This window comes from Eptesicus fuscus, chromosome 2, assembly GCF_027574615.1.
Source record: "Eptesicus fuscus isolate TK198812 chromosome 2, DD_ASM_mEF_20220401, whole genome shotgun sequence".
Taxonomy (NCBI): Eukaryota; Metazoa; Chordata; class Mammalia; order Chiroptera; family Vespertilionidae; genus Eptesicus; species Eptesicus fuscus.
In genome coordinates, this window is record NC_072474.1 from 115,998,487 (window position 1) to 116,025,653 (window position 27,167).

At 58.6% G+C, this 27,167-nt stretch overlaps 1 protein-coding gene across 3 annotated transcripts in view; it reads right to left on the reverse strand.

Moving 5' to 3' along the window:
* The window catches only part of RGS12 (regulator of G protein signaling 12), a 72,151-nt gene that overhangs the window by 31,724 nt on the left and 13,260 nt on the right, over positions 1 to 27,167 (reverse strand). The window contains exons 3-4 of one of the 3 annotated variants that reach the window (XM_054708412.1): positions 24,465 to 24,581; positions 6,112 to 6,133 (exon numbers count right to left, since the gene is read on the reverse strand). In XM_054708412.1, coding sequence (XP_054564387.1) covers positions 6,112 to 6,133; positions 24,465 to 24,581 — 139 coding nt within the window. Of the gene's footprint in view, positions 1 to 6,111; positions 6,175 to 21,067; positions 21,089 to 24,464; positions 24,582 to 27,167 lie in introns of those variants that run through there. The other 2 variants (XM_054708420.1, XM_054708415.1) reach the window with 2 other exon arrangements.

Sequence of the window (27,167 nt, forward strand, 5' to 3'; positions counted from 1 at the left end):
TGGAGCGCCCGGCACCTGCCAGGGGCACTTTACACACGTGAGCCGGGCAGGGGGACCCCAGCAGGGAGGGCTCGTCCCCTGAGCTGCAGCACCGGAGGTTAGAACGCGGGAGGCCACAGGAAAGAGCCCGTGGAGAAGGAGACCCTGAGCCGCTGCGGAATTCTAAGTTGTGCGTGCAAAACAGGAGAAACCCTGCAAGGCAAGGACACTGGGAGGGGCGGGCTGAGCCGGTCCCAGGACGCCCAGGACCGGGAGATTTGAGTCCCCACCGGTTCTTATTGGACACCTGGCCTTCAAAGGAGGCCCACGTGTGTTCCTAAATAATGGCGCTAAGCCAGCCTTCCGTGAAGCCACATTCAACTTTCCTAAGAAAGCCTAAAAACAAGCCTCAAGCGCATCAAGCCCACCCACAAGTAACGTCATTCCTATTTAAACAAACCTCTGTACCCTGCAAAGGAAGACAACCAAACCCAGCCCCCACTCAAAAATCACCAGACCTGGGAAGATACAGAAAAATATGACTCGAACCAGGAGAAAGATCAGACATAGGAGTGATGGGAACCTGAAGACACTTAGAGGTGCCGTGAACATGCTCGAGGGTTTAAAGGAAAGCATGAACACAATGGGAGAGTGAAGGGCTATGAAAGCCAAAAACCACTGCTAGAGAGAAAAACACAATCACAGAAATGAAGAGCTCGCAGGATGGAAGCAAGAGCATGTCAGACATGCAGAGGCATTTGAAGAGCAGAAGAAATCATGAAACATGAAGTGTATGGGGGGAAGGAGTGAAAGCAAACAGGCCTCGATGGCCTGTGGGAAGCTCACGTAGCTTAGTGTAGTGGTAATTAAGTCCCCAGAGTCAGGGGAGGGGCGGGGGGGACAGTGCACACACCCCACCCCGCCCAGGACTCGTCATCACTGAATGCCGACACCAGCAGGAGAGAAAAGTCTGAAACGCTCTCTTTCACCGGTGCACCCGCCTGCCCACCCACCCGCCCGGAGGCACATCCTTGACCTTGCACAGCGCATCTACTTGCGGGGGGGCGGGGGGGGGGGGGGTCCTAATTTGCATACGAGCTTCTCAGGTAGAGGCCTTGAGAACCGCCACTGAGCCCTCCCTCACCTCAGGGTCTATTTCTAGACCTCTCTCCGAAATTATTTTGGCCAATCAGATCTTCAGCTTTCCCTCAGCATATTCTCTTGAGAGTGAATCTGCTAAAATTTCCAGACCAATGTGCAGTCCCTTGGTAAAAAGCTTCAAGCACATAAAACAATGTTTATTATTTTAGTCACGTCCTCATTATAGTGCGACACAGACAACGGCACAAGTCATGGCGAAGGGCTCCCCGAGGCAGCCACACGGGCCCCCGCTGACAGGCTTCCTGTGCCCTCCGAGGCTGTCCCAGGAGCCGGGTGCGGCAGAAGGACACACAGCTGCTTGTAGGCAGGGCCTTGGGGGAGTGAGGAGCGGACAGAGGAGGGGCCCCCAGGGGCTTCCACTGTGACCTCCATGCTTTAGACAAGCATGCCCACATGCTAGCACATCACTTCTCGGAGGTAGGTGTGTGGTCACGGGTCTTACTACTTTTGAACTTCTGTTCGCTTGAAAAAGATCCCACAACATGAACAGTTCCTGATCACACTCTCTCCAACACCCGGAGCAGCGGAAGGAACAGTGCCAGGAGGCGTCGTGGCGGACACGGAGTCGGCTTCCAGAGCGAAGCGCCTGTCCGCCTGGCGCTCACAGACTCCATGCTCCGTGCCCGGAGCCACACTGTGGTCTCTGGCTGCCGGGAACCAATTCCAGCATGTAATAATTACAAGAGTTTCATCAAAAGGTTGGTGAAACATGGGGGGCTCAACAAGGGCTGAGCCACATATGTATTTTACCTGTTGGAATGGCCAAACTGCACTTCCCCCAAACCTGAATAGGATAATCGTTTGCTTCCAGACAGCTCAGGGCATCTTAAATCTGCATGTTATTGCCTCCTGTTGGCCAAACACCTGAACAGCTGTAGGCTATTCCCCAATCTGACAATGCTTCTGTACCCTACCCTTTGAAGTGTATGTCTCCACCTTGTCTTAGGACAAATTGTGTTAATAAATAGCACAGGGTCCTTAGACAAGGGGAAGTCTTTAGCTCCTTTAGCTGAAGCTCCTCTGACTCCCAATACCTTTCAAAATTATCTTTCGTCTCCGGACTCCTTCTTAATCATCTACGCGCAGCCCCTTTCTCCAGAATGCTGAACCCTTCTTAATGCTGGGACAAGAACCCCGGCATCTGGCGGCATCTTTACATTCCCAAGCAAACCATAAGGAATGCGATGCATCAAACCAAACAGAGGGTTCTGGTTAAACACCCTCCTCACAAAGCAATTACACATCGCCGTGAGTCCATCTCCACCACCTAGCAAACATGTTTGACAAATGTGCAATTAGGCTGCACTGCATTTCTGAGAAGGAAAATGTGAATTCACCCACACTCTGCCAACGCCGTGGCTCTGCACGAGAGCCCACACTCTCCTCTCCTCCAGCGTCACTTGCCGAAGCTATGACAGCGACCACCTTAGATTTGAAAGGGGGATGCAGTTTAGCCCCGCCTCAACCTCACCCTGCTGGGCCGGGGTTGGCAGTGAGGGTTGGGTCACCATGCGGTGCCTCCACCCTGCCCCGCAGAGCAGCCCTGGCACACGGGCGGAGAAGATGCTGTAGGCCCGGAGCAGAGAGGAGGGCGAAGAGGGAGAGGGATGCCCTCAGAGGTGGGAGGTCGGCCTGTGAGCTGTGCAGTGGGGGCAGAACCCACACCTCCCCTCCCTGGCCATGTCCCCTCCCCGCCTCCCTCCCCACCTCCCCGTGAGGATGAGGTGCACGTGGAACCACATAGGCAAAGGCACTGCCAGCCAACAACTCAAGGCCCAGGGAGTCATTCTGTGAGTTGCACCTACTCTCACGTGGGGGGTGATGTAGAGGAGCGGCTGACACTCAGGATAAGGGCTGACAGTCAGCACAGGCTCATCTGAGAGGCTGCCCCAGGCGGGGACAGCACGCTGGTGGCAGAGACCTCGTGTGCCTGGTGGCAGAGACCTCGTGTGCCTGAGGGGCCTTGGGAGACCAGGGTGGGGGACGGCGCCCGCTGAGGCAGGAGGAAGCACTAACACAACCCGAGGCAGCTCTGAGCAGGCGGAGAGCAGTGCCAGATCTAGGAGGTCACAGGAAGGTCACAGACACGGTCATGGACCCGGGCCCACCCCCACAGGAGACTCAGGGCCCCGTGTGGAGTACTGATGAAGCGGCCACTGTGGAGGCATCACGTGAGCGTGTCACAGACCCGGGGCCAGAGCAGGTTCCTTCGAGGACTTTGCCACGCTCAAGGCCTGATGTGTGCCTGTGGATGGGGGCATCGGGCACCCCAAGTTCTCCACTGCAGAAGTCAGACCCAGACATGGCAGAGAACACCCCACCTTTGAGGATGGGGGGAGGGGGGCCTTGGCAAAGCTGCTTAGTACAGAGTGAAAAATGAGAGAAATAAAATAAGAACCAACTTTGTTCAATAAAGCTGCGAGGTCCGAGCAGGGGAGCAGGGGATGGGGGCTCTGTCCCGTCAGCATGGAGGGTCTCACCTACTTCTTCCCAACCACGCCACACCTCACATGCTGCCGAGTGTGAGGGGTCCTGTGTGCACACGTCTGAATGGTTTCCCACGCGGCAGGTCAGGCCTCTCTCTAATGCTGGAATGTTCTTCCCTTCCTTGAGGCGGGACCTGCCTCCCTGGCCCCCAGCCCGGCCTGGCTCACCCTCAGAGACTGACCTCCCTCCCTCCCAGCGCGTGGCCTGGGGAGCTGGCGTTGGGAGCCCCTTTTCCTCTGAGAGGGGGACCCTGGAGTTGACAAAGACTCCAAAAGCGGCATTGTCCAACTTCCTTAAAACGAAGCCACAGAACGCCCTGGTGAGCCCGCGAATAAAGGTGTCATTGTGAGAGGAGCAGAGTTAACTGCGTCCAAACCGCCTCCCTGACAAGACTGGACACAGCGTTGTGGAGGGAGTGGTGTACTCTCAGCCAAGCGAGGCTGATGGCGAGCCCGGCCCACCCTGCCGTTCCCAGGGCCCGGGTCACCGCTCCAGCCGAGCATCTTCCCCATGGAAACCGCTGCCGGAGCCCAGACCCCGGGCGAGCCAGGACGTCTGCTCTACGCGACACAAACACCTCTGGGGGAAACACCCGAGGTCCCCCCCACTCCCCCGTCCTCTCAAGCTCCTCCCACCACTGTGGGAGGCGGACAGGCTAGGGTCTCCTTCTTCCTCCGAGGCGCCCAGGAAGTGGGGTCAGGGCCTGCAGGGGCTGTGGGCGAGGGGTGGGAGCCGAGGGCGCACAGCAGCTCTGGCTCAGCAGCCACTTCCCCGCTGTCTCGGCGGCCCTGAGCCATCGCCCAGTGCCTGCCTCGTGCCTGCGCCGGGGAGGACGGCAGAAAGTAAGCCATGTGTCCTACAACGAGCGTGCAAGTTAAAGGAGAGGACCTTTCCTTCTCACGTATGATCAGTAAAGAAACAGAAGAAGGAAAAAGAATAAAAACACGACAAAAACTTAGTGAAACCTGTCTCAGCGGCCTGGCGGGTTCCTGGAAGCAGAGTGTGCTCACGGAACAGCGCCTCCTCCTGCTCCTCCGCCACGAGGGACTCAGGGGCCAGCCCGCCCGGTGCAGCAGGGTCTGAGGCGGGAGGGAAGGTAGAACGGGGGTGGAAAGCCCCCACGGAGGGGAACCACTGCCACCAGCCAGGACACCACTTCCTTAGGAAGGACACGGGGCCGAGGAGCAGGACTTCCCCACCTGGAAGTTCAGCTTTTTAAAAAGCACACACCGGACTTAGCATGACGCTCCTCGGCACTTGCATCTACTGCGGACAGAAGAAAACTTTCAGAGACAGACAAAGCCTAATACCTTTGAACACAGTGAATAAAGGTCTCAAAGGGATGCGTTTCCTGCAGAAATGCGTCTTCTACCAGAAGAGAGGCCGGGGCACAGCAGAAGGAGAACATGGACACATCTCTAAAACCACTCGCTTTATACTGGGTTTGGTGACAGGTCCGACGGCTTTTTAAGGAAGTGATTCCCACTCCTGGCTCAGGCCGGATCAAGTGACCTGGCTATCACTGCACAGAAAGTGGGTAACACAATTCCCTTTATTAAAGAAATAAATCCCCAAACACGGGCTTCCGTCCTGTGCAGGCTCAGCTCCAGGTGTGACCTCGCCTGTGGCTGCGGGCGGACACCCTCACCCTGCCCGGGGCTCCCAGGCCCAGGGGGAAGGCAGCGGCTGTGGGACAACATGAAGTGCCAAGAAACAACACTTGGCTTCTCTGTAGTGACAAGAGGCGCCTCAGCCCGCTGCCCCCGCTCGGGCGCTAGGCTGTGGCCTGGACTCAGACCCACGGCCAGCACACGCGTGCGGAGGAAGTGCTAGCACGTTCTGACAAATTATAAAGTTCCCCTCGCAGAGGACAGAGAGATAGAGTAATTAAAATCCTGTAAAAACCACCTGTGAACGGAAAAGCTTTGGTGAGTATTAGAAGAATCAAGGAATCTTTGGAAGAAACGCTCCCAGTCACCTTGGAGTTCAAAACGAACCCTGAGCGAGCAGGGGAGTCAGAGGCCTCGGCCGTGCCCTTTGGGCCAGTCCCACCCAGGACCCCACGTGCACAATGACTACAGCAGAGCTTCTGCCCCTCCCCCACTCTGACCACCTGGGGCCCCCTCCTGGGAAAGGGAACGTTAGCAGCTGAGAGCGCCCCGAGCTTCCAGAGCGGCCCAGCCCGCAGAGCTCCGAGCCGGCCGGGGTGCCGAGCGGGCTCCCCACAGGCGCAGGCTCGGGCTTGTCAGCCAGGGCGTGGGCTCGCCACCAGCTGCCTTCACGCGGAAATTCAGGTTCACCACGCGTCTGCGGGGAACGGCTTCCAGAGCGTGTCGCGGGCACCGGGGAGCGAGGGGAAGCCCCCCACTAGCCCTAACCACCCCCCCATGGAAATGGCAAAGAAAACACCTATTGTGAGTGAGTTAATGGCAAATACACTATTATTAAAAATAATAAAAATAGACATCAGAAAGTGTGACTTACCGCCGTCAGACACAGTTGCAGACTGAAAGAAAAGAGAGAGAGACATGAGTTAATTAGGCCTCATGGCAAAGCGGGACACAGCAGTCCCTCCGGGAACACAGCGGCTGCTCCGAGGCTCGCTCCCCGCAGGTGCCCAGCAAACCAGACACCTCAGTGAGTCAAGTGCGCTCCCACTTCCTGAGCGGACTCCGCCCAGCCGTGGGTGAGCCCGGCCGCACCAGGACGGGCGGAAGTCCCCGTCACTTTATTGGGAAAGAACAAATCCCAGCACGTCGGGCCCCAGCCTCAGCGAGAGCCTCGGGGAGAGCACGGCTACATGCTCACCTGATCGGCGAGGCTGCGGCGGGGCACCGTCTCAAGGGGGCAGGCGACCTGCCATCCGTCCCTTCAGGGGGCTGGCTTGCAAGTGGCTGTGCCCGGTGTGCCAGCGCTGCCCTGGGCACAACACACCCCACTCGGTGCCTGCACCCTGGTACCAGCTGCTGGTACCCCCTCCACTGCCCAGGGCAGACCCGGATGGCAGACCACCAGGCCCAGCCACACCAGGTGTGGGAGGAGGGGCGCAGCAGGCAGGCGGGGGCCCCTGGTTTCCAAGGAGGGCCCCTGGCAGAGGGCGAGGCTGGAGGAGAGGAGGGCCGGCTCCGCACAGGGACAGGGCCACGTGCTGCAGCCGGGACGGAAGAAGGCGGCGGTGGAGGGAGGCCTGGACTGACGGACGCTCAACAACAAACGCGGCTGTAGTCCCGGCCGGGCGGCAGAGGCTGAGGGCTATGGGGATGCGCTCGCAGCGGACAACTTGGGGCTGCCTCGTGGGAAGGTCACTTCCACCTGGACGTGTGGAGGGAGGAGAATCTGCGGAGGTGGGGGAAGGGTGGGAGCCGGTGGGGCGCTTGGAGGGGAGCAGGCTCGGTGCAGGGTGACTTCCACCCTGTTGAGATGTCCTAGTCCCAGCACAGCCACAGCTGGGGGACAGCGCGCAGGCCCAGCCCCAGGCAGCGGCCTCTCCTGTCGCCCTGCGCTCAGGGGACGGGGTGCACGGAAGCCTCCCGGCTCGGAAAGAGGAGTAAACCCCACTTCTCAGTGGCTGCAGACCCAGGCTCCAGCCTGGAAATGGGTCCCCCCGGTCTGCAGACGGAGGGAGCCCGGAGGCAGGGTGTGGGCAGGCTTTGCGGAAGACGCGGTCACAGAGGATGCAGACGAGAAGAGCATCCATCCAGACTTGTGCCTTGGAGGCCACACACCACACCCCTTCCCTGATGCTGCGCCCCCCAATAAGCGGAAGTCATGTGTAAGACCCCTCAGGCCAAAATGCCAACAAGCGAAGCCCAGAGGTACCGGGGTTGCCAGGCTCCCATGGAGACCATTACGATGGGGGGCACCACCTGGCCTCCGTGGCGGGGGCGGGGCCTGCCCGAGTGTCTGAGGGTGAAGCACTCTGTCAGCTGGCACTCTGTGCTTCTGCCTGCTGGTCCATGCCCTATGCCGTGCCCCCAAACCTCGCCCTCAGCCTGCACGGAGGAGGGACGGGGCTCTCCCATGCCGAGCGGACCTTGTCGCAGCCCCTCACCTGCGGGACCTGCACCGGAGCCCAGGAGCCAGCTCAATGACCACCTTCCCGCAGGAGGGCCTGCCACTCTTCAAACCGTCCTGAGTCCTGGGTCAGAAACTCCGAAACTGCCGCTCGGCACCTCATCCGTGACTTTCCGCGTGAAACGTGGCGGCTGTGTGTCCGGTTTTTAACTGTCATCCTGCCAAGAGCACCCTGCGGCCCGTCCCTGGCTACCGGGCTCCATCACAGAAGCGGGCAGGTCTCCTTCCCGGTGGACAGAGGCCATGACGGCTGTCCCTCTCCCACACTCACCACGATCACCCAGCCAAGCTAAACGTTAGAGACTATCAAGGACAAATGACTCCGAGACGAGGAGAGGGAGATCTGCGAGGCGCACACACCAGAAACTGAGTGTCCAACAGCCGCATCTGAGAAACAAATCACCAGTGCCAGCCGCAGGACCGTGAGGACGGCCACCTCAGGGTGCAGGCATGGCTGGACCAAGTGCTCGGCTGGAGCGGAGCAGACAGAGGCCCTGCAAACCCTCCACACTGGCCCCAGGGCCCTGGGATGAGGTGGCGGGGGGGGGGGGGGGGGGGGGTTGCTGCAGCCAGAGACGGAAGAAGGTGACGGCTGAGTGGGATGCCCGAGGGGCAGGGAGAGGGGGGCTCAGCATGCCCGCGGAGGGCTCAGTGGGAGGCTGCGCTCCAGCCTTGGGGCCTTCGGTGCGAAGCACGCGGGTCCAGGGCCCGGTCCCCAACGTGCTGCTGGCAGTGCGTGGTGTTTATTTTCCGGCGCAGCTTTAGGGTTGTGGAAAGACTGTGACGACAGCACAGTAACAAACAGGCTTTCTAATAAAGTGCTGCTCCCACAAAAGCAAGGCGAGTCCCTGGGACGGAGAGCGGTCAGCAAATGCCACCACTGCCGGGCAGGGCTGGGCGTCACGCCGTGCGGGCCACTCAGAGATGCCCCAGGCAGGCAGCCACACACAGGCGTGGGGAGAAAGCAGCCGCGCAAATATGAGCTCACAATTCAAAACTCCCCTAAAACCAGGAAAAACCCTCCAGGAGAAAGAGCCAGCATAATGGACAATAGTGGAACTGAGACACTGGGAAGTCCTACCTAACAGGATGTCAGAGGACCATGGGAGTGTAGAGAAGTAAAAGCTGCATAAAGAGGAGGAAGGCGGCAGGTGTGAAAATCACCCCATCGGATGCCTGACAACGAAAGCTACAACTGCTGGAATTGAACGCTCAGTAGAGAGGCTGCAGACATTAGAAGGCTGGAGAGGTTTGGGAATGGGAAGGCAGACTCGGGAAAAACGAGGCAGAGGCGAGAACAGGAGTGCGCAGCGCGGGTGGCGAGCACGTGGGAAGCCCTCAAAGCGCTCACCCCGCGCCGTCCCAGCAGGCGCCGCTCAAGGTGCCCACCAGGAAGGTGCCGGGTTCTAGAGGCCTCGGGGGCCAGCACCGTCCAGGAAGGACTCAAAATCCCGAGCCACAGCCTCACTCTATCTCCTTCCCTTCCCAGAGTCTGGGTTGCTGTGCCAAGAGCATTTCCCAAGACCAGACTCTAAGGAAAGTTCTCGGCATCTGGGGTGGCCTCTGTGTTCTGAGGGTTCTCCTGGAGGGGCCAACGAGGACTCCGAGGTCATGGATGTCCCCTGCCCACCCCACATCTGCTTGTAACTGCGGAACCAGCTCGGACTGGTCCTGTCCGAGTCCCACGAGGCCCAGAACCCGCGGCTCCAACTGGGACGCACGCTCACGAGGGACACCTGTGCGCCCTTCGCTGCGCCCACCCTGGAGCCAAAGGGCCGGGACCGGGCCAGACGTGAGACACGGCCTTTCAGCGTGAGGGGCCCGCCGTCCAGGAAGGCCCCGTGCTGAAGCCCCGGGCCCCGCAGGGTTGAGCCTGGCCTCCTGTGTTTGGGCTGATCTGCTCACAAACTAAAGCTTTTTTCTTTTCTCAAAAGCTGGCACCATCGTGTTGGCTGCCATGCGCACCAGGCAGCGAGCTCCGTCCAGAAACCCTTGATAAAAGGTAAGTTGACCCTGGGATCGCTCCATCACAAGTCAGTGTGACGAGTGCCACCGGGAAGAGCCCAGCCCTTCATTCACGGTCTCCACCTCCTCTGTTCACAGCCCAACCAGACGGTACCCTGAAAGGAAAGCCCGGAGACAGTTAATGTCACCCGGACACAAAACCACCGTCCTCCATCCAGGTCACACATGAGCGAGAAACAGGCTACTTAACCTGCAAATGAATAAGGTGTAGTTACCATAACCCACCTCCGGCTGCTAACGTGCGGATGCGCAGGCGCACACCGGGGCGTGGCAGAGCCCGACCCAGCTCCTCCTGCGGGGGAGCACCCAGGATGCGAAGCAGTGGAGGAGCGTGTGGCCGGGCTTCATTCTCCCGGGCGGCGGGTGTACAGGGGCGGAGCAGGCAGTGCCACGGGGAGGGCTGGCAGGGGAGAGGAGGGCGGGAGTGCCCTGTGGAGAGTGGGGGATACAGCGTGCTTTCCTGGTGGCCAGTGCTTGGTGTGGGGTGGAGGTGCAGGCAGACAACCCACAACCTGGGGTGGTGGGAAAGGCGGGTGACCCAAATCATGTCATTCTGCCTTGGGACGGACCGCAGGCCCAACTCTGACCACGCTGCCCTCGGAAGCCTGGTTTGCACGCTTTGAGCACATCCTGGCTGACCGGCGACGCAGTTCACAATGGAAGCCCCGAGATCATTCCAGAACACCCACAGAGGCACCGCAGCTCCGGTGACTCTGAAAGTTAGGCGTTGCCAGGCCCTTGGCTTCCGCTAGGCCACGGGAACATTTTTGTGAAGTAAGACCTGACATTCCTCTTGTTTATTGGGACCGGTACAATGTGCTTTACTAACGCGCTTGCATTTTCTGCGCTTTCTGGGTTCCTCCCAAATCCACGTGCTATACTTACCAGAGAACAGCCACCAAGCACGCTGCCAGGGCGAAGGGCCCGGGAAGCCGGCACAGTCTTCCCTGCTGGCGCGTTAAACAGACACGGAAGGAGGCAGCTTCTCAAGGTCTAGGCGACACCTCCGGCTGGACCCCGCCCTGGCGTAGGTACCCGGTGCTAAAGGGGCTCACCCGCGTCTGCGGAGGGGCTCACTGCAGGCTCAGCCCGCGAGCACCGCCTGAGGGCCGGGCGGCTGCGGACACTGGCAGTGCAGGGGGAGCTGACCTGGGTTTATTCTTGGCAGGAATTCGGCCCACACATGTTCGGTGGAAATTTTATTTTGGGTTAATGTTTAGAAAGTTGAGATGATTTATATGAAAAGTGGCATATGATGAATCTAGCCTTTACCAAGGCTGATTCTGTTAGTAACATTAGACAGTGGCGATTAGGAGAATACATCATTTCCACATTACTTTGGTATGCAGTAATGTACAGTAATTTAAGTTTTCAAATTTGCACTGATAAATTTCCTACCTGGGACATAAAAAACATCAAATAACCACATATGACTCTTAAATAGGAACCAAAGGCCTGCAAGTTGCCCAAACACAGCCAATGTTTTGAATACAAAGAGAAAGATATGAATAAGCCAAACGCTGTAAACCTTAATGTAACAATCCAATTTGCGCCTTAGATTTCACTTTAAAAACTTGATCATTTTAGCTTTAAGGCAACTCCTGGCTGGCCCTAGAGCAGCAGTGAGCAGGTCCGTGTGGGGCAGGGTTAGGGTTAGGCCGGAGGGGCGGGACCTGCGGCTGAAGACCCAAGGGCATGGCGGGCCCACAGGTCCCAGCCCACTGGTGGGAACGCATGACTGCACCCAGCCCCGCTCTGCCTGCTCACCAGCCTGCCTCCGCCCCCTGCCCCGGGGCCTGCACACCAGCCAGGACCCGCTAGGCAAGCATGTCAAACTCATGCTTACTCTAGGGAGCTGTCAAGCCACTTCAATGGGCGTGAGCAGCACTTGTTAACAAAGGGACGAAGATGAGACGGGAGGACGGGAAAGGAAACACCAAGTGCACCCAGGGTTATGCTGTCCTTGACCCGGCTTCAGAGCTGTGTGCGTGTGAGCACACACCACATGTGTGTGCAAGGTCCTGGCGTGACTCCCAGGACTCTGAGAGCTGCTGTCAGAAGAACCAGCCCCTCGTGCCCTCAGCCGGTAGCACCCCAACTCTCACCTGCAGCCTCAGCTGGTGAGCCCGCACACGTGGGCTGCAGCTCCCCCCTCTCAGGAGCCTTCCTTGCCAGGCCCCTGAGGCAGGCTCCCCGCAGCCATGATGACTGTCCTTGAAGGGCAGCCCCAGGTCCCGGGGGTATGGGACATGAGTGACCTCCTGCCCCATGCTCCATGGCCCATCCCCACACTAGGGTTCCACAGCGGCTCATCCTGCCACCCATGTTCTCCACGTGCACACACGCACACACACTATTCTTTCCAGCAGGTGCAACCAGGACCACTGGACAGAGGCACAGCAGGCGAGGCAGGGGCACCTTTTTCTAGGTTCGAGCCATGATGCTCACCAGGAAGTTTCTGTGACACGGGATGGAGGCACGGTGGGTGGGCTCAGTGCCACAGAGCGACAAACAGGACAGCTGGACACGGGCGAGGGATGTGGACAAGGAGGCGGAGCCATCACAGCGCAGCGCAGTGTACGAAGCCTGAGAGGGAGGCAGGTTGGGCGATCGAGGGTCAGAGCTCCTGTGAATCTCTCTGCAAAGTGTGTGTGTACACGCGTGTGCATGCACATGGGAGTGTGTGTGTCCCAGAGAGCTCTTTGATGTTCAATAAGATCAGAAGGAGCCAAGCCAGGCGAGCCCAGCGACAGGACCGTCAGCCGCGTTGCAGCCATGCCTGACGAGGCAGCACCACGCTGGGGATTCGACATGCACATCGGACCTTACACAGAACCCCAACCTCTGGCCCAAGCTAACAGAGTCCCCCAAACAGAGATGGGGACGGGGTCCGGATGACACTGGGGAGGTGGCATCCCAACAGGACAGCACTGAGCCGCAGCGCCGCTGGCGTGAACACTGGTGTGGCGGAGGCCTCGGGGGACGTGGCACCGGCATACTTCCCGGGCGGACCCTGTCGCCGCGAGCTCCTCCAAGTACACAGCCGCCTTTCCACGCTGGGGATGAGCCTAAGGCCCCCTCTTGCCTGAACTTGAACCCCAACCTCAGGGGAACGTTTTCTCCTAACAGCCGAGGCTTATGAATCCTCCGACCAGTCAACCTTGAGCTGGAGCCCTGCGTGCCCCCCAGGCTGCTCCTGCCGCCCCCAGGCTGTCCCAGCCGCAGAGCCAAAGGTGCGGGCCTGGGAATGCGGCTGAGATGGCCCCCGGCTCCCCTGCTCAGCCCCGCCCCCGCCGCCCCCCCCCCCCCCCAGCTCCTGTGCTGGGGCTGGAGATGAATCCAGACCCCGCCTCAGGGGGCAGCCTGGACAGGGGGCCTAGGCAGTGCCCCAGCTGTCACAGGAGGGACAGTGTGGAGGCCTCAGGGTCAGCCTGTGAGAAGGGCAGGGCTCTGAGGGGCGAGCAGATGTAGGGTGTGTAAGAGTCCAAGTCCGACGTGGGCACTTCGCCACCAGGCCTCCTGCGCTTCCAGGGATGGAGGGACATGGACGTGCTGTGGGTCTGGGGTGGGGGCAGTCTCTAAGTGACAGCGCAGAGGACCTGGGGCAGGAGGGAAGCGGGAGGCCGGAGGATAGCCCCTGCTCAGTTGCGGGGTGGGAGAGGGCACAGCGGGACGTGCTCGCATGCTGCCCGCAGGCCCGGGCGGAGGAGACGGCAGGAAGGAAGGCTGCATGCACGGGGCCTACGTCTGCGTGAAAAGGGGAAGCTGCGGGACAGCCTGGAGCAGCGTTTCCCTCATGCACGCCTTCTTACACAGATAACAGTGAGCAAAGCTGACCCTGAGGGGGGCAAGCAGCCACCCCAACAGGCGGCGCCCCCCCCTCCCCCCACCCCATTGGCTTTAGGTCCCCAGAGGTGTGGACCAAGGAGGTGCGCGAAGGGCTGCCTGGCCAGGCCTCTGCGGGGGGCCATCTGGGAGGAGGAGGTGGTCGGCACACGGCGGTTCATCTGAGCTGGGAAAGGGCGCCGAATGCCGCAGGACTCGGGCCAGCGTGAGCTCATCCTCACAGGCTCAGGCGGGGGCGCCTCCAGCACATCAGCCCACAGAAGGGCACGCCTGACGCGCTCACACCCAGGGCCACCAGCAGCCTCGCCACGGTTCCCGGTGCACCCCACGCCCCCTCCGGGCAGTCCCTGCTTCTCTGGGACCCAGGCTGTGCAGAGGGGACACCTTCCTGCCCAGGCTGCCGGCCCGGTGACCGGAAGAGGAGCAGGCAGAGTCCTGGTCAGTGGCGCAGGGGACGACGGCTGGCTCTGAAGCCAGAGCCCCCTCGCATCAGGGGCAGCCCTGACTCCTCCGAGCGCGCTGTCTTCCTCGTGCAAACGCGCAGCCTCCACTCCACACCAGGGCGGCCTCCTCCAGCCTCCGCTCCGCCCAGCCTCGGGGGCCCTCGGCGCCTCTGAGTGCGCAGGGGCTCCTGCTGCCGGGAAAGGCAGCCCTGACTGGGCCTGGTTGCCCCCCTGGTCCTGCAGAGCCCGGGGCAAAGGCAAAGCCCTGGTCTCGGGAAAGCTCCTTCCCTCAGCCCCTTGCAGCCCCAGGCACCTGCCCGGCCAACCAAAGTCAAAGCTAACCTGCCACAGCCCACGTGCCCCCAAACCGAGACACATGCCTCTGCCGAGGGTGCGCCACGCAGAGCCGGTCCTTTAGGACCAGGAAGGGAAGGAAGGAAGGACAGACCACAGCAGTGGCAGCCCTGTGCGGCCCTGCCACCTGAGCCAGCACTGAGGGAGGGTGCATGGAGCACAGCGGCACATGCCCCGCACACAGAGCAGGAGGACGCAGGCGACGCAGCAGGCCAACGTCCCTGGGCCCTGATGGGACTTGCTCCTGCCGCTCAGAGGATGGAAAGGACCGCCGTGTGCGACGCTGCGACTGCCAGGGAGTCCCCCGCTGCCCCTGCCCTGCCCCTGGCTTAGGAAGCCTCACCCAGCCCGGGCCCCGCAGGAACTGCCCCAGCAGCCCCGGGGAACGCTGTCACGCCTGACGAGGCCTCCTGGACGGGCACAGGGACTCGGGAAGCGAGGCTCCGTCAGACACAGCAGGGGCGCGGGGTGCCAGTCCAAGGGGGGGTGCAGGAAGCTTGTTAAAGCTTCTCCCGTGACACTCCACATTTCTCTCAGGCTGTGGCTTCCGTGTCTCCTCAACCAGTATCTTACGGCATCTGGACTGTGACAACCGCCGTGATGTGGCTTAAGGACGATGACGGCTCTGCTTGGCAAGGGGCGTGGACACTTGCAGGCAGGCTGCATCTCACTCGTCAAGACGGGAAGCCGATGTGTGCATTCGGCCGGAGGCCCTGCGCTCGCCCTGGGCCGGCACTCTGGCGGCTCCCGGCGCCTGTCCCGGCGCCTGAGGATCATGGGAAACAGCGCCTATAAAGGCTTACGATTCTCTACTTCACATGAAAGCAGCTCCGAGGAGCACAGCCCTTTACAAGCCCTGTCACAAAGCACGGCTTTTACAGAGCACACGCCCTCTGGATGGGAGCCCAGCATTCCATCCCCCACTCCCATTTTCAAGATGAACAAGCTGAGGCTCAGAGAGGAGCACCCTCCCACCGGCCCTCCAGCCTCACCCCCTGCCCATGTGACCTGGCACCACTGCAGGGCTGGCTGCGAGGACTAACCGGGGCCCTGGTGGCTATGGCACCGACCCCCACCTGCCACCGCCCGCTCCACGAGGGAGCCGCTCAGTTTTTGTGGCTTAAGATACGCGCACACCAGCGGACGGCCAGCGGCCTCCGTGACCAGCTCGTCCGTCAGCGTGCGCACTGCCGACATCTCACGGTAACCACCACCACGCAGGCCAGCACACGGCACTCCAGTCTCCTTTTCTACAAACGCGGAACCAAAGCCCATATTTTCAACAACTCGCCTGAAGGTCCTATTGAAATGAAAACGCAGCCCCCACAGGGTAGGAATAACTTCCTGGGTCCTCTGCGGACAAGACTGGCCGGGAACTAACTTGTGCAGCCGGAGAGAAGCCGCTCCGGGGGCCGGGGCTGCGGGCCGCCCACACTCCGCAGCCCGCCCGCCCACGGCTGCGCCAGGGCTCCGACCAGGCACACGCTGAACGTCTCCCAAGCACATGAAACTGCATGCGTTTCATCAGCACAACCCTGGCCTGTCCGGCCGCCGAGTGGAAGGAAGGGTGTCGCTCATGTTCCCACCCCACCCTCCAGCCGCCACATCTGAGTGCGCTTCCCCTCCGGCCTCTCACAAGGCCCTAATTAGGGATTAGGACCACAAGCGCGGATGAGACAGCTCTCAGAAAGCATGAACTTGAAACCGGCCCCTGTAATTAGTGACAATCTCCTATAAATAACTGCAATTCACTTCTGCCTTCTATCAGCACAGCAAGAGCCACAAGAGGAAAATAAAAAGCATTCTTTTCAGATCGTCTCAAACCTTTAAAAAATGTTTACAGTAAGTTCAACTTTATAAGCGGAGGTAATAGCCCGTCATTAGAGGGCCGCAGTTCCCTAGGCCTGTATATGCAACAGGATCGACTCATGACATTTAAAAAAGTAAGAATGACAGTGGTAGAGAGTAGGCTAGGTTTTGAAATGTGCTATCCCAACACAATTAGTTCACTCGGCGCTCCCACCTCCAGCATCACTGTGGGGAGGACGAGAAGGCAGACGGGGCACCGGCAGCGGGGTCCTGAGAGGCAGGCTGGACCCGGCGTGACGGGCCGCCACCAGCTCGCTCTGAGCGCTGGTCTGCGGTCCCAGAACCAGGCATCACCGCCGCGGGACTCACGCCAGCTCCGGGAGGCAGACGCGAGACAAGCGTTTTCAAAGTGTTCAGCTAACACGGCCATCCGCTAGCAGCTGAGCACAGAGCGGCAGTGGAGATGCCGAGCCTTCGCACACGACTCTGTTTAAATGACCCGCGGCTGGAAGGACTCACCTGCTGATCATCTGAAGCGTGCGTCTCCTCGGACGCCCCTTCTCCCAAATCCATCTTAAGACAGAAAACGCCCGCACCTCAGCAGGCACGCAGCGCTGAGATCTACCATTAACCCCGCGGCACGCCTGTGAGCGGCAGGAAAGTTTAAAGACGTTGCAGATGAAGTTCCATTCCGCTCTCCTCGTAACCCGTGGCAACAGGACACTGCAGGAAGCTGTGGCTGGCCAGAGACTCAGACTCTGATTGTCTCGTGCAGCGAAAAAAGCCGTTTACGTAAATCACGCTGTGAGATCACTTTTAAAGTATTTCCTCCACCAAATCAGGAGAATCAAGTGCAGCCGACAGGGGCGATCTCCCGGCCGCACAGCAGCTGCCGAGAAGCTGAGAGAACGCCGAGCAGCAGCTCTGTGCGGTCCCCGCCGTAATGACAGCTCTATTATTAGCCTCCACACGTGTGCGCGGGGCCAGCCGCGGGCTCCGCGTCTCCCTCACCCTTTCCTGGGGCCTCTCCCAGGGCCTGCTGGGCCTGCCGCCCCACATCCAACACACCTGGACGGGAGGGCAGCACGGCAGGTCCTGGTTTAGGGAAGGAGGAAGCAAAGACGGGTCTAGAACCTGGCGGCCCTGGGACACCCTGTGAGGGCCCATCACCCGACGTGCCCCACACCGTCCATGTGATGGCAGGGACGTCGGGGCCTCGCTGGATGGGCTCCTGGAAGGGTAGAAGGGCAGACCTCAGGGAGTGTCTTGTCCGGGGTTCAAACACAGCGCTCACGTGGACACCTGCTGGGAGGGCGCTGAGCCCGCCTGCCTTTCGCTCTTCCCTGGAGGACCCCCAGCTCCCAGTGGGCACTCACGACACAGCTCTGTCTGTCACAGAAACGTGCACCTGCCTGGGAGTGGACATCACAGACACAAACAGCCTCGGCTCAAGCTTCCTCAGACAGCTTTGCTCAAGAGACCTGCACACAGCACAGAAAAGGTATAAAAGAGAGAGGAGCAGGGAGGGGTCAGAGGCCTCATCATCACCTGACCACCGCCGCTGAGCACAGAAACTGCCCAGCCTGGCGCCCAGCACATGCTGGGGTGGGGGTGGGGGGGGGGGGGCGGCAAGGATTGGGTGAGTAGAAAGAGGAGGAGGAGGAAAAGGACAAAAAGGAGGAAAACAAGGAGGAGGAGGTGGTAGTGGTGATGGAGAAGTAGGAGGGAGGAGGAGGAGGAGGAGGAGGAGGAGGAGGAGGTAGAGAAAGAAGAGGAGGAGGAGGAGGTAGAGGAAGAGAAGGAGGAGGAGGAGGAGGAGGAGGTAGAAAAGGAGAAGGAGGAGGAGGAGGTAGAGGAAGAGGAGGAGGAGGAGGAGGAGGAGGAGGAGGCACCACCCAACTCCGCCCCACCCCTGGCCTCAGGTAAGGGGTCTGACCTTTTGCTGTCTCCTGACCCAGGCCCCGGCCCTGGTGTGGACCACATGGCCTGTAATTCTAGCTGCCCCTTCCTTCCCAGCGCCCACTGCTCACCCTGCTCGGCGGTGCCCTGTCCAGCGCCCACCCTCTGGGGGCACGCCTGGCACACCCACCTGCTCAGTGCTGGTGCCGGCCGGGGCCAGCCCGACGGGGACAGGGCTGCTAGCGTTTGTTCCCGCTGTCCCTTGAGCAGAAATGCACGGAGCGGGTGTTTGGGGACCACTCACGGAGACATCCTAGGACAGCGGTCGCCAACCTTCCGGACCTCACAGACCACCAGTTGGGGACCGCTGTCCTAGAATGCGTCCCAAGTGAATAGGGTTTTAAAGAGAATTAAGATCATTTCCTATGTAAACGACAGAAAGGCTAGGTGAGTACATGAGGGACCAAAACAAGCAAAAACTTCGGAGTTAATTTCTCCTAGAGATAAAAATAGCAAACTTAACAAGTAAGATTTTTTTTAAAAAAAGCTCATTTTGAAGTGTCTGTGTACATTGCACCCTGGATCACGTGAACTCCGTGACTACAGTGCGGCCGGAGGTGAGCCAGGGCTGGGAGGAATGTGGCAAACCGGCCAAGAGACGAAGAAGGCAAAGCGACCAAAGAAGGCAAGGGCGGCCTGAGTCTCGGGTCTCTGCAGGTCCGCCTGCCTCGGCGGAGGCCAGCCTGACAGCAAGCACCGGGCAGTTCAAACAGACGCACAGAGCCTGGCCACAGGGCGGGCAGCCTCAGAGCCGCCCGCCCGCCCGCCCTCTCCCCACCCCAAGTGAAGAAGTCTGGACACGGGCGCCCCCTGCTGTCCAAGACGCACGGCCAGCTCCTGTCATCAACACCAGAAATGGGGGGGGTTCCTCCAGCAAATACTCAGACCAAGCCTGTCAAACTCAAAGGCTAACACGGGCCAAATAACAAGGTGTAAGTTGTGGGCCACAAAAAAAAAAAGCGTCCATTTTCATAGAAACGTAGGTTTATTTCGATAGAGACATGCTGAATACAAAGGGCTGAATTAAATGAGTCATCGTTAACATAAAATAATAGAACATTTTAATAAAAATTAACATTTTTCTTGAACATTAACTTACCAGACACTGAATAACCGCACAAATTAACAAGCGTCACCCAAATAAACCTATTTTTCTTGTTCTCCGAAAGTGAAATATTTCCTGTTGTGCACACCAAACAAGTCAGTCCACGACTAATGACGTGGCCATCGGCTGCTAAAATATTCGCTGCTGGTATTAGTGGAGAGAAATGGTGCGCCTGCGCGTAAGGCGTAAGGGAAATGAATGCAACACGATGACAGTGATCAGTCATTAGCGAACGGTGTAGTTCGTTATTAATAATTATGTATAACGGGATATTGTAAAAATTAAGTTATGAAATGTTTATTAAAACATTTCTTACATACTGTTATACTGGTGGGCTGCAAAAATATTCGTTGTGGGCCGCATGTGGCCTGTGGCCACGAGTTTGACATGCTTGCTCTAGACGGTGATGCAGAGGGAGGGCCCGGATGGAGGGGCTGGGGGCGCTGTGAGCGGCAGGAGGAGCCGTCAGGGGCTGTGATAAGGGATGGGGCACTCCAGTGTGCTGGGCTGGGACCAGGCTACAGCTAGCCAGCCAGGGAGTCCAGGGCAGCAGGACAGGGGCCTGACACTGGTCAGCGGTGGTCAGGAAAAGGTGGAGTCTCGGGCGACGGGGAGGGGCTGGAGGACCCCACCCACAGTCTAGAGAACAGCCTAGAGCAGGGCTGGGAGCAAGCTGGCCACTGGCCTCACAGGGCGCCCCCGGCTTTGCGGGTGATACACTACCACTCAGCTCTGCCTTCAGCGTGAAAACAGCAAAGATGTGTGAAGGGCCTGACCACGTGCCAACAACACTGTACTCGCCAGACTCTGCCCAGGCCGCTCCCCACCCCTCTCTAGCCCAAAGCGTGGGGCCCTCCTGTCTTTGGAAACGAGCTCCGCGTGGGAGGGTGGCTGCTGGCCCCAAGGGCCTGCACTGCCCCCTGGGGAGTCTCAGCCCCTGCCAGCCTCCATGCTGCCCGAGAGGCCTTCCAAACAGACGCCTGGCCCTCCGGAGAGGTGCCCGGAGCAGGCCGGAACTCAGGGCAGGCGGTGCTCTCACTGGGCTCCCGCAGGCTGCGCCACACTAAGGAAACACGAGGTCTCAGCCGCACCACCCCCTCTGTCCCGGGACACACTGGCTGTGCCCTGTCCCAAGACCATCAGGTGGCTGGCCCCCTCTTAACATCAAGGGCTCGGCGTGGACAGTCCCTCCTCAGAGCAGCCACCAGACCAGGGCATGCGAGGGCGCCCCATCTCTCCCCCACACCTGGCCTTGCTCCCCACCGCCCCCCACGGTCGACGAAGTCACGAAGTCGCCTGCCTGACGTCTCCCAGTTGAGCACCTGTCGGCCATGGCTCTCACCTGGAGAGCAATTCCCGAGAGCAGGACACGCCACAGCTCCTGGGGACAGACGCGCAGACCAGGCTGCCGGAGCTCGGGGTGCTGGGAGAGGCAGCTGGGAGCCGAGGGTGCAGGAGCGAGGCTCTAAGCCAGCCCGCCGGGAAAGGGCTCCATGGGCTCGGACAATTCCTCATCCCCTGGCACTGGCACCTCGCCTCAGTTTCCCGCTCAGTAAAGCAGAAACAGTGATAGTTCCTGCGGCCCAGGGGTCACAGTGTGTCCAGTGACGGGGCAGGTCATGGACACAGGCGGGGCCATTAGCCTCGTGTGGCCCATCAGGGCACGGGGCCCTGGGAGGGGGATCTGCCCTCAGGGAGTGGGGACACAGCGGTCCTCACCACATTACATGGAAGTCATGAGCCACGGAGACCCCAGGGGGCGGCAGAGGCGGTGTCTGAGGGTGACAGCGGAGAACGGGGACCTCCAGGGCTCAGCGCTCCCTACCAAGTTACAGCCTTTGAACCAAGTGAGGCGGACACGGCGGACTCCCGAGTTCCTGTCCACCCCAAGGCTGCCGGCGGACAGAATGTGACACTTTAAGTCACAATGAGACCAAGAGGAGTCTGGGAGTGCCAGCCTCCCCAGCAAGCGTGGGCCTGGCTCCTGCAGGCTGTGTCCTCACTCCCGCTGTCCCTGGCTGCACAGCCCGTCTCCGCGCCTGTCCCACACTCTGCCCATGGTCCCTGCAGGCCCTGCGGGTCAGGTACCAGGTCTTCTCCCAGACGTCCCCTCTGCCATTCCATAGCAAGGGTCTCATTCTTCCCCTCCACCTCCTGTCTCAAGAGCCCCTTTCCCACAATCTGTCACTAGCTCCTGTCCTCTCCTTCACACTCCCTCCACACGCCCTAGGCCCCTGGGTTCCATCTTCCTCTCTCAGGCTCATCTGTAAAACCCTGACCCTAGCGACCAACGCCGCCGACTCCAGCATCTCAGCAGGCCTGGGAGAGACACACCCATGCCGATCATTTTCACAGCAAATTCAGAAAAGAGCACAAATGGGAAATACACGCTTCTGTGATTTATCCCAAAGTGAAGCCTGCATAGCCTCACCCAGGTCATAACAAAAGCATAGTCATGTTCTAGTTTTTCTTTAAAACACACACACACACACACACACACACACACACACACACACATGCACTAGAGGCCCAGTGCATGAATTCATGCACCAGTGGGGTCCCTTGGCCTGGCCTGCAGGATCAGGCCAAAACGGGCTCTCTGACATCCCCCAAGGGGTCCCAGATTGCGAGAGGGTGCAGGCCAGGCCAAGGGACCCCACCGGTGCACGATCAGGGCCAGGGAGGGATGCAGAAGGTTGGCCAGCTGGGGAGGGACCACGGAAGGGCTCCAGGGCGTGTTCGGCCTGTCTTGCTCAGTCCTGATCGGCCAGACCCCAGCAGCAAGCTAACCTACCAGTCAGAGCGTCTGCCCCCTGGTAGTCAGTGCATGTCATAGTGAGCAGTTGAGCAGCCTTAGCGTATCATTTGCATATTACGCTTTGATTGGTTGAATGGATGGCCAGACGACCGGACACTTAGCATATTAGGTTTTTATTATATAGGATATTTATTTATTTATTTATTTATTTATTTTCAGAGAGGAAAGGAGAGGGAAACATCAATGATGAGAGAGAATCATTCATCAGCTGCCTCCTGCATGCCCCCTACCAGGGATTGAGCCTGCAACCCAGGCATGTGCCCTGACCGGAAATTGAACCATGACCTCCTGGTTCATAGGTCGACGCTCAACCACTGAGCCACACTGGCCAGGCTCTAGTTTTTCTTAATAGTTCTATGCTGAACACACAACCAAAAGCCATGGCTTAGTCTAGCCTGTTTTCAGCTTCTCTGAATGGAGTTCTACGGACGCACTGTGTGTGTCTGCCCTCTCTGTGACGTGTGTCCAGGCAGCCACAGAGCATCCCTGTGCATGCTCTCTACGGCTGGGCAGTTAGGCTGCTCTGGCTCAGGAGCCTACCACGGCTGTGAGGCCTCATGCACGTCGCCTGGTACTCAGGAGGGTCATTCTGGGTACAGCGGAGCTGCCGAGTCACAGGGCACTTTATCTTCAAACACTGTCGATGCGTCAAGCATGCCCCCCAGGGGCTTATCAGAGAGTGGGCTGCTTCATGTCCACAGACACATCTACCTCTGGTCACTGGGGCCACTCTGGTGTACGAGCCTCCCTGTGGCTGTAACTTGCGCCTCCCTGGTGACTAATGTGGTTGGAAACCTCTTCAATGTGGCTTTGCTACTGGGGTATCATCTTTCATCAAATGCCTGTTAGACGCTCTGGCCACTCTGCTCCCGGAGGCGCGCTCAGGACAAACGGGCCTTCAGTACGGGCGTTTGGATGCTGCAGTCCCCAAGCTTCCCGGAGTCCCAGTGGGCGACCCCTGCCTTGATGGTCAGTGCTCCGTGTCTGGGGCAGAGTCTTTGCCCCCCACCTCCATGGACCTGTGTCTGTGACCCTCAGTGACCTCCATGCTCTGCAGTCAGACCTGCACAGCTGGGCCCCATCCTGTCTGTATGATGGTGGGAATCCAGTTTCTTTCTTTCTTTGTTTTTTTCTCCGCTTTTCCCAGCACCACTAAAAAAAACCAAACTCACCCTGCTCTGGACACACAGCCCAGGTGCTATCTTCTACTCCATGTCTGTCTGTCTATCCTGAGCCAACATTTAGTCTTAAATTGCTCTTACACTTCATCGTTTTGATAGCTGATAGAGGAAGTTCTCCTATCGTATTTTACTTCAAGAATATCTTGGCTAGCCCTAGCCGGTTTGGCTCAGTGGCTAGAGCATCAGCCTGTGGACTGAAGGGTCCCTGGTTCAATTCCGGTCAAGGGCACATGCCTGGGTTGCGCGCTCGATCCCCAGTAGGGGGCGCACAGGAGGCAGCCAATCAATGATTCTCATCATTGAAGTTTCTATCTCTCCCTCTCCCTTCCTCTCTAAAATGAATAAAAAATATATATATTTTTAAAAAGTGCACTGAATCTGTGGGTCATTTTCTAACTATATCCAAAACTAATCTTTGTATATTGACCATAGATCCAGCAACCTTGCTAAACTCACTTATTGATTTTAATAACCTATAGATTCTTATAGATTTTGTTACAATAGTATCTTGTGAGAATAGTAACATTGAATTTTTCTTTCCAAGCCTTTTAACTTCTACTGCTTTACTTTCATGGTACAGTGACCAGGACGTGCAATGAAAATCAAAACAGAAATGGCACCAGCAATGTCATTTGTTCCGATCTCAAAGGGAAAGCTTAAGTATGATACCTGTTCTAGGGGATTTTTGACCCTTATCAGATTAAGGGAATTCCCTTTAATTCCTATTTTAACTTTTGTGGGAGTTTTTTAACCATGAATGGATACTGAATTATATATTTTTAAAATATATTTTTATTGATTTTAGAGAGGAAGTGAGAGGGAGCAAACCTAAAGCTGCTCTAATAGTAAAGCCGATTCAATTTTTAAGAAAAATGGACAAAAGGAAAAAACCACACCAAAAGGTAGTCTCTGTATCTGCGCCTCAGCATGGCACCTTTAAGGGGTAAGGCTGGGCCCCTCCTTCCTCACAGACTGGTGAGGCTGAACAGGTTCATGTATGAAGGGCTGAGCCAGCACCTGGCACAGGGACTACAGCACTGACACTCTGCGGCCTGGGCACACGGGCTGGGGCAGCACAGTGACCGACGTGCGCGAAGAAGTGGTGACCCCGCGAGGGGAGCGGAGCAGGATCCGGGTGGAATGCAAAGGAGAGTCAGATGCGCCAGTAAGCTTTCCATTTCTAAAAACCTGGAGAGTAAAAGAGGGAAAACGGGAAGGCTTACCTCGAGGTCATCAAGGGAGCGAGTGACACTAAATCTCTTGGATCTTCCGAACGATCTCCGCGAAGAGGTGCGCTGAGAAGTCTGAGCGAGACCAAGTCCCCGCCCAAATTTTGAGCCCTAAACACAAAGAAAAGGTAAACTGAGTTACCTCCAGGGGAGAGGTGCTAGCTTTGCCTGAGGCACCACCTTGCAGAGAAGAGAGGGCCCAGAAAGCCAGACTGTGTCCCCCGGGAAAATGGCATGACCTGCGGACATCACCTCAATAAAAGCAGAGCCAAAGCCACGGCTGCCCAGGTCTCCAGGGGCTTGCTCTGTCCCTTACAACTCTGCCCCCGCCCCCCCCAGAACGACCCCGCCTCACCTCCAGGCACCAGGGATCTGCCCCCTGGAGCAGACGAACAGCACCGAACGTGCAGTGAGAGAATAGGGTCATTAACAAAGGCTGGTTTCACAAGGCCCCGCTGTGGCTGAATTTCATGAGCGTCGGGGAAACCAAAGAATCCCGACATTCAGCTGGCGTCTGAAGCCCAAACCGACTCAGGTGCCGGAAATAACCGGCCAGTGAAACATCTTGTTCTTTCTCCGGGAAATTACTAGAATTAATTCACTGTTATTATGCTAGACACTTCTCTGAATGTGATCGTGGTTCCAGCAAATAAGTCACCACATCTTTCAAACAAAAGCATGGCAGCTGAAAACATCTGGTTTCCCGGGGCCTCGAGCCCTAGTGCCTTCCCGGAGGGCAGGCGGGGGAGCGCGGAGGAAACGCGCGGGCCCTGGGAGGGAGAGGGCGCCATCTGGGCTGGGCCAGACCCCGAGGAGGCTGGGAATCATCTCCCTGAGAGTGAGGACGCCGGAGGGCGGGCCAGGTACCTCGCTCTGCTCCCCTGGAGCCTGCAGCAGCCTTGGTGGCAGCTTCCCACCCCCCTTGAGCCCCGGAGAGGGTCAGCGCGCACTGTCACAGGAACTCGTGCCCAGCGCTCCAGCCCAGGGCAGCTCAGAGCTTGGAGCGCCCTCTGCCGGAGTGTCATGCCACAGATCAGGGCTCTCAGCGGAGGCTGCTCCTGTTTCCTCCCTTCCTTGTGATTCGGGCAGTGACGCAAGGTCGCCCTGGGCATTGTTTGCACAGGGTCAGGATCAAAGCCCGGCATATTCTCCAGATATGTTTACAATCTATTTTAAAACTTCCTGTTATTGTGCTAGAACAGTGGTCGGCAAACCGCGGCTCTCGAGCCACATGCAGCTCTTTGGCCCCTTGAGTGTGGCTCTTCCACAAATACCACGGCCTGGGCGAGTCTATTTTGAAGAAGTGGCGTTAGAAGAAGTTTCAGTTTAAAAAATTTGGCTCTCAAAAGAAATTTCAATCGTTGTCCTGTTGATATTTGGCTCTGCTGACTAATGAGCTTGCCGACCACTGTGCTAGAGAAACGTGTTGAATGCGGCCCTCCTGGCCTGCCTGAGAGCTGAGCCTGTGGTCAGCTGTGCCACTGGGACTCAGCAAGGCTTCCGATGCCAGGCCTCACGGTGCCACTCGGGCTCCCGCAGCCACCTCCCTGCCTCAGTGCCGTCCCCCCTCTCGGTTCCCTGTGCCAGTCCTGCTGTGTTCTCCATCTCCTGGCTGGATCCTACCTGTTACAGTCCCACTGTGCAAAGGGAGGCACTGAAGCCACCGCCACCACGGAGCAGTGACAGCACTCAACCATGCGACATGCAGGCCTCTGGCATCTGGCTTCTTCCCTTTCCCAAGGCCTCTCCCTCTGGTCATTGACAGCACGTCCTTCTCCCCTTTTCGGCCTGTCGCCGGCTGATCCTGACACACCTCAGCCCGCTCAGGCCAGGCCAGGAGGGACACAGGGACCTCCTCGCCACTCTGGAAGCTTCTGCACTCCAACTGAGGAGGCCATGCGGGGTGACCCTGAGCTAATAACGCAGGGGAACCCATTTAGCAAAGTAAAAAGCAACCAATGAATTTCAAGGGATTACAGAAGGGACCCAATAAAACACAATTCATGACACACTTGTGTGCCACCGCTGTCATTGCAAAGGGCACTGCAGGAGTCTCAGCACTCACTGGCCACTGACCGGCAAGCTGTTTAACACGCATCAGCGTGTCAGTAAAATGAAAAGGAAGGCTCCAGCCTGAGGAGCTCACAGAACCCCACCAGGTCCCAAAGGAGGCCTGGCCCATGAGCTGGGGAACTCGAGGCTTATCTCCCAACACGAGCCATAACGACTCCTCACAAGCGTCCCGTTCCTCTGTGACAGTGCGGCACCACCGCCCCTCTCTCAAGGATGTCTCTGTCACGTGGATGTTTCTCTCTCTCTCTCTCCCGCTCCATCCCTCCCTCCCACTCTCTCTAAAAAAAAATCAATGGAAAAAATGCCCCAGGTGAGGATTAACAACAAAAGGGTGTATTGCTCCCCCCATGGACTTCAAAGAGGCACAGGGACAGGACCCCGCAGGCACCAGCAGTAGGAAAGGGTAGGAAGGAGGGGAGACCCTCACCTGGGCTGTGAGAAGTCACCGTCCCTTCCACCCCGGCCTGTCCCGCCAGAGCAAGGGCCTGCTGGGGATGAGACCACTTGAGGGCGGCTCCAGGCGGGACCCTCAGCACACAATCCCAGCAGACACCTGCGGCCACCGCTAGGGGAAGCAGCGGGGGCCTGGGCAGCTGGTGTGCTGTCATTGCACCAGTCACTGAC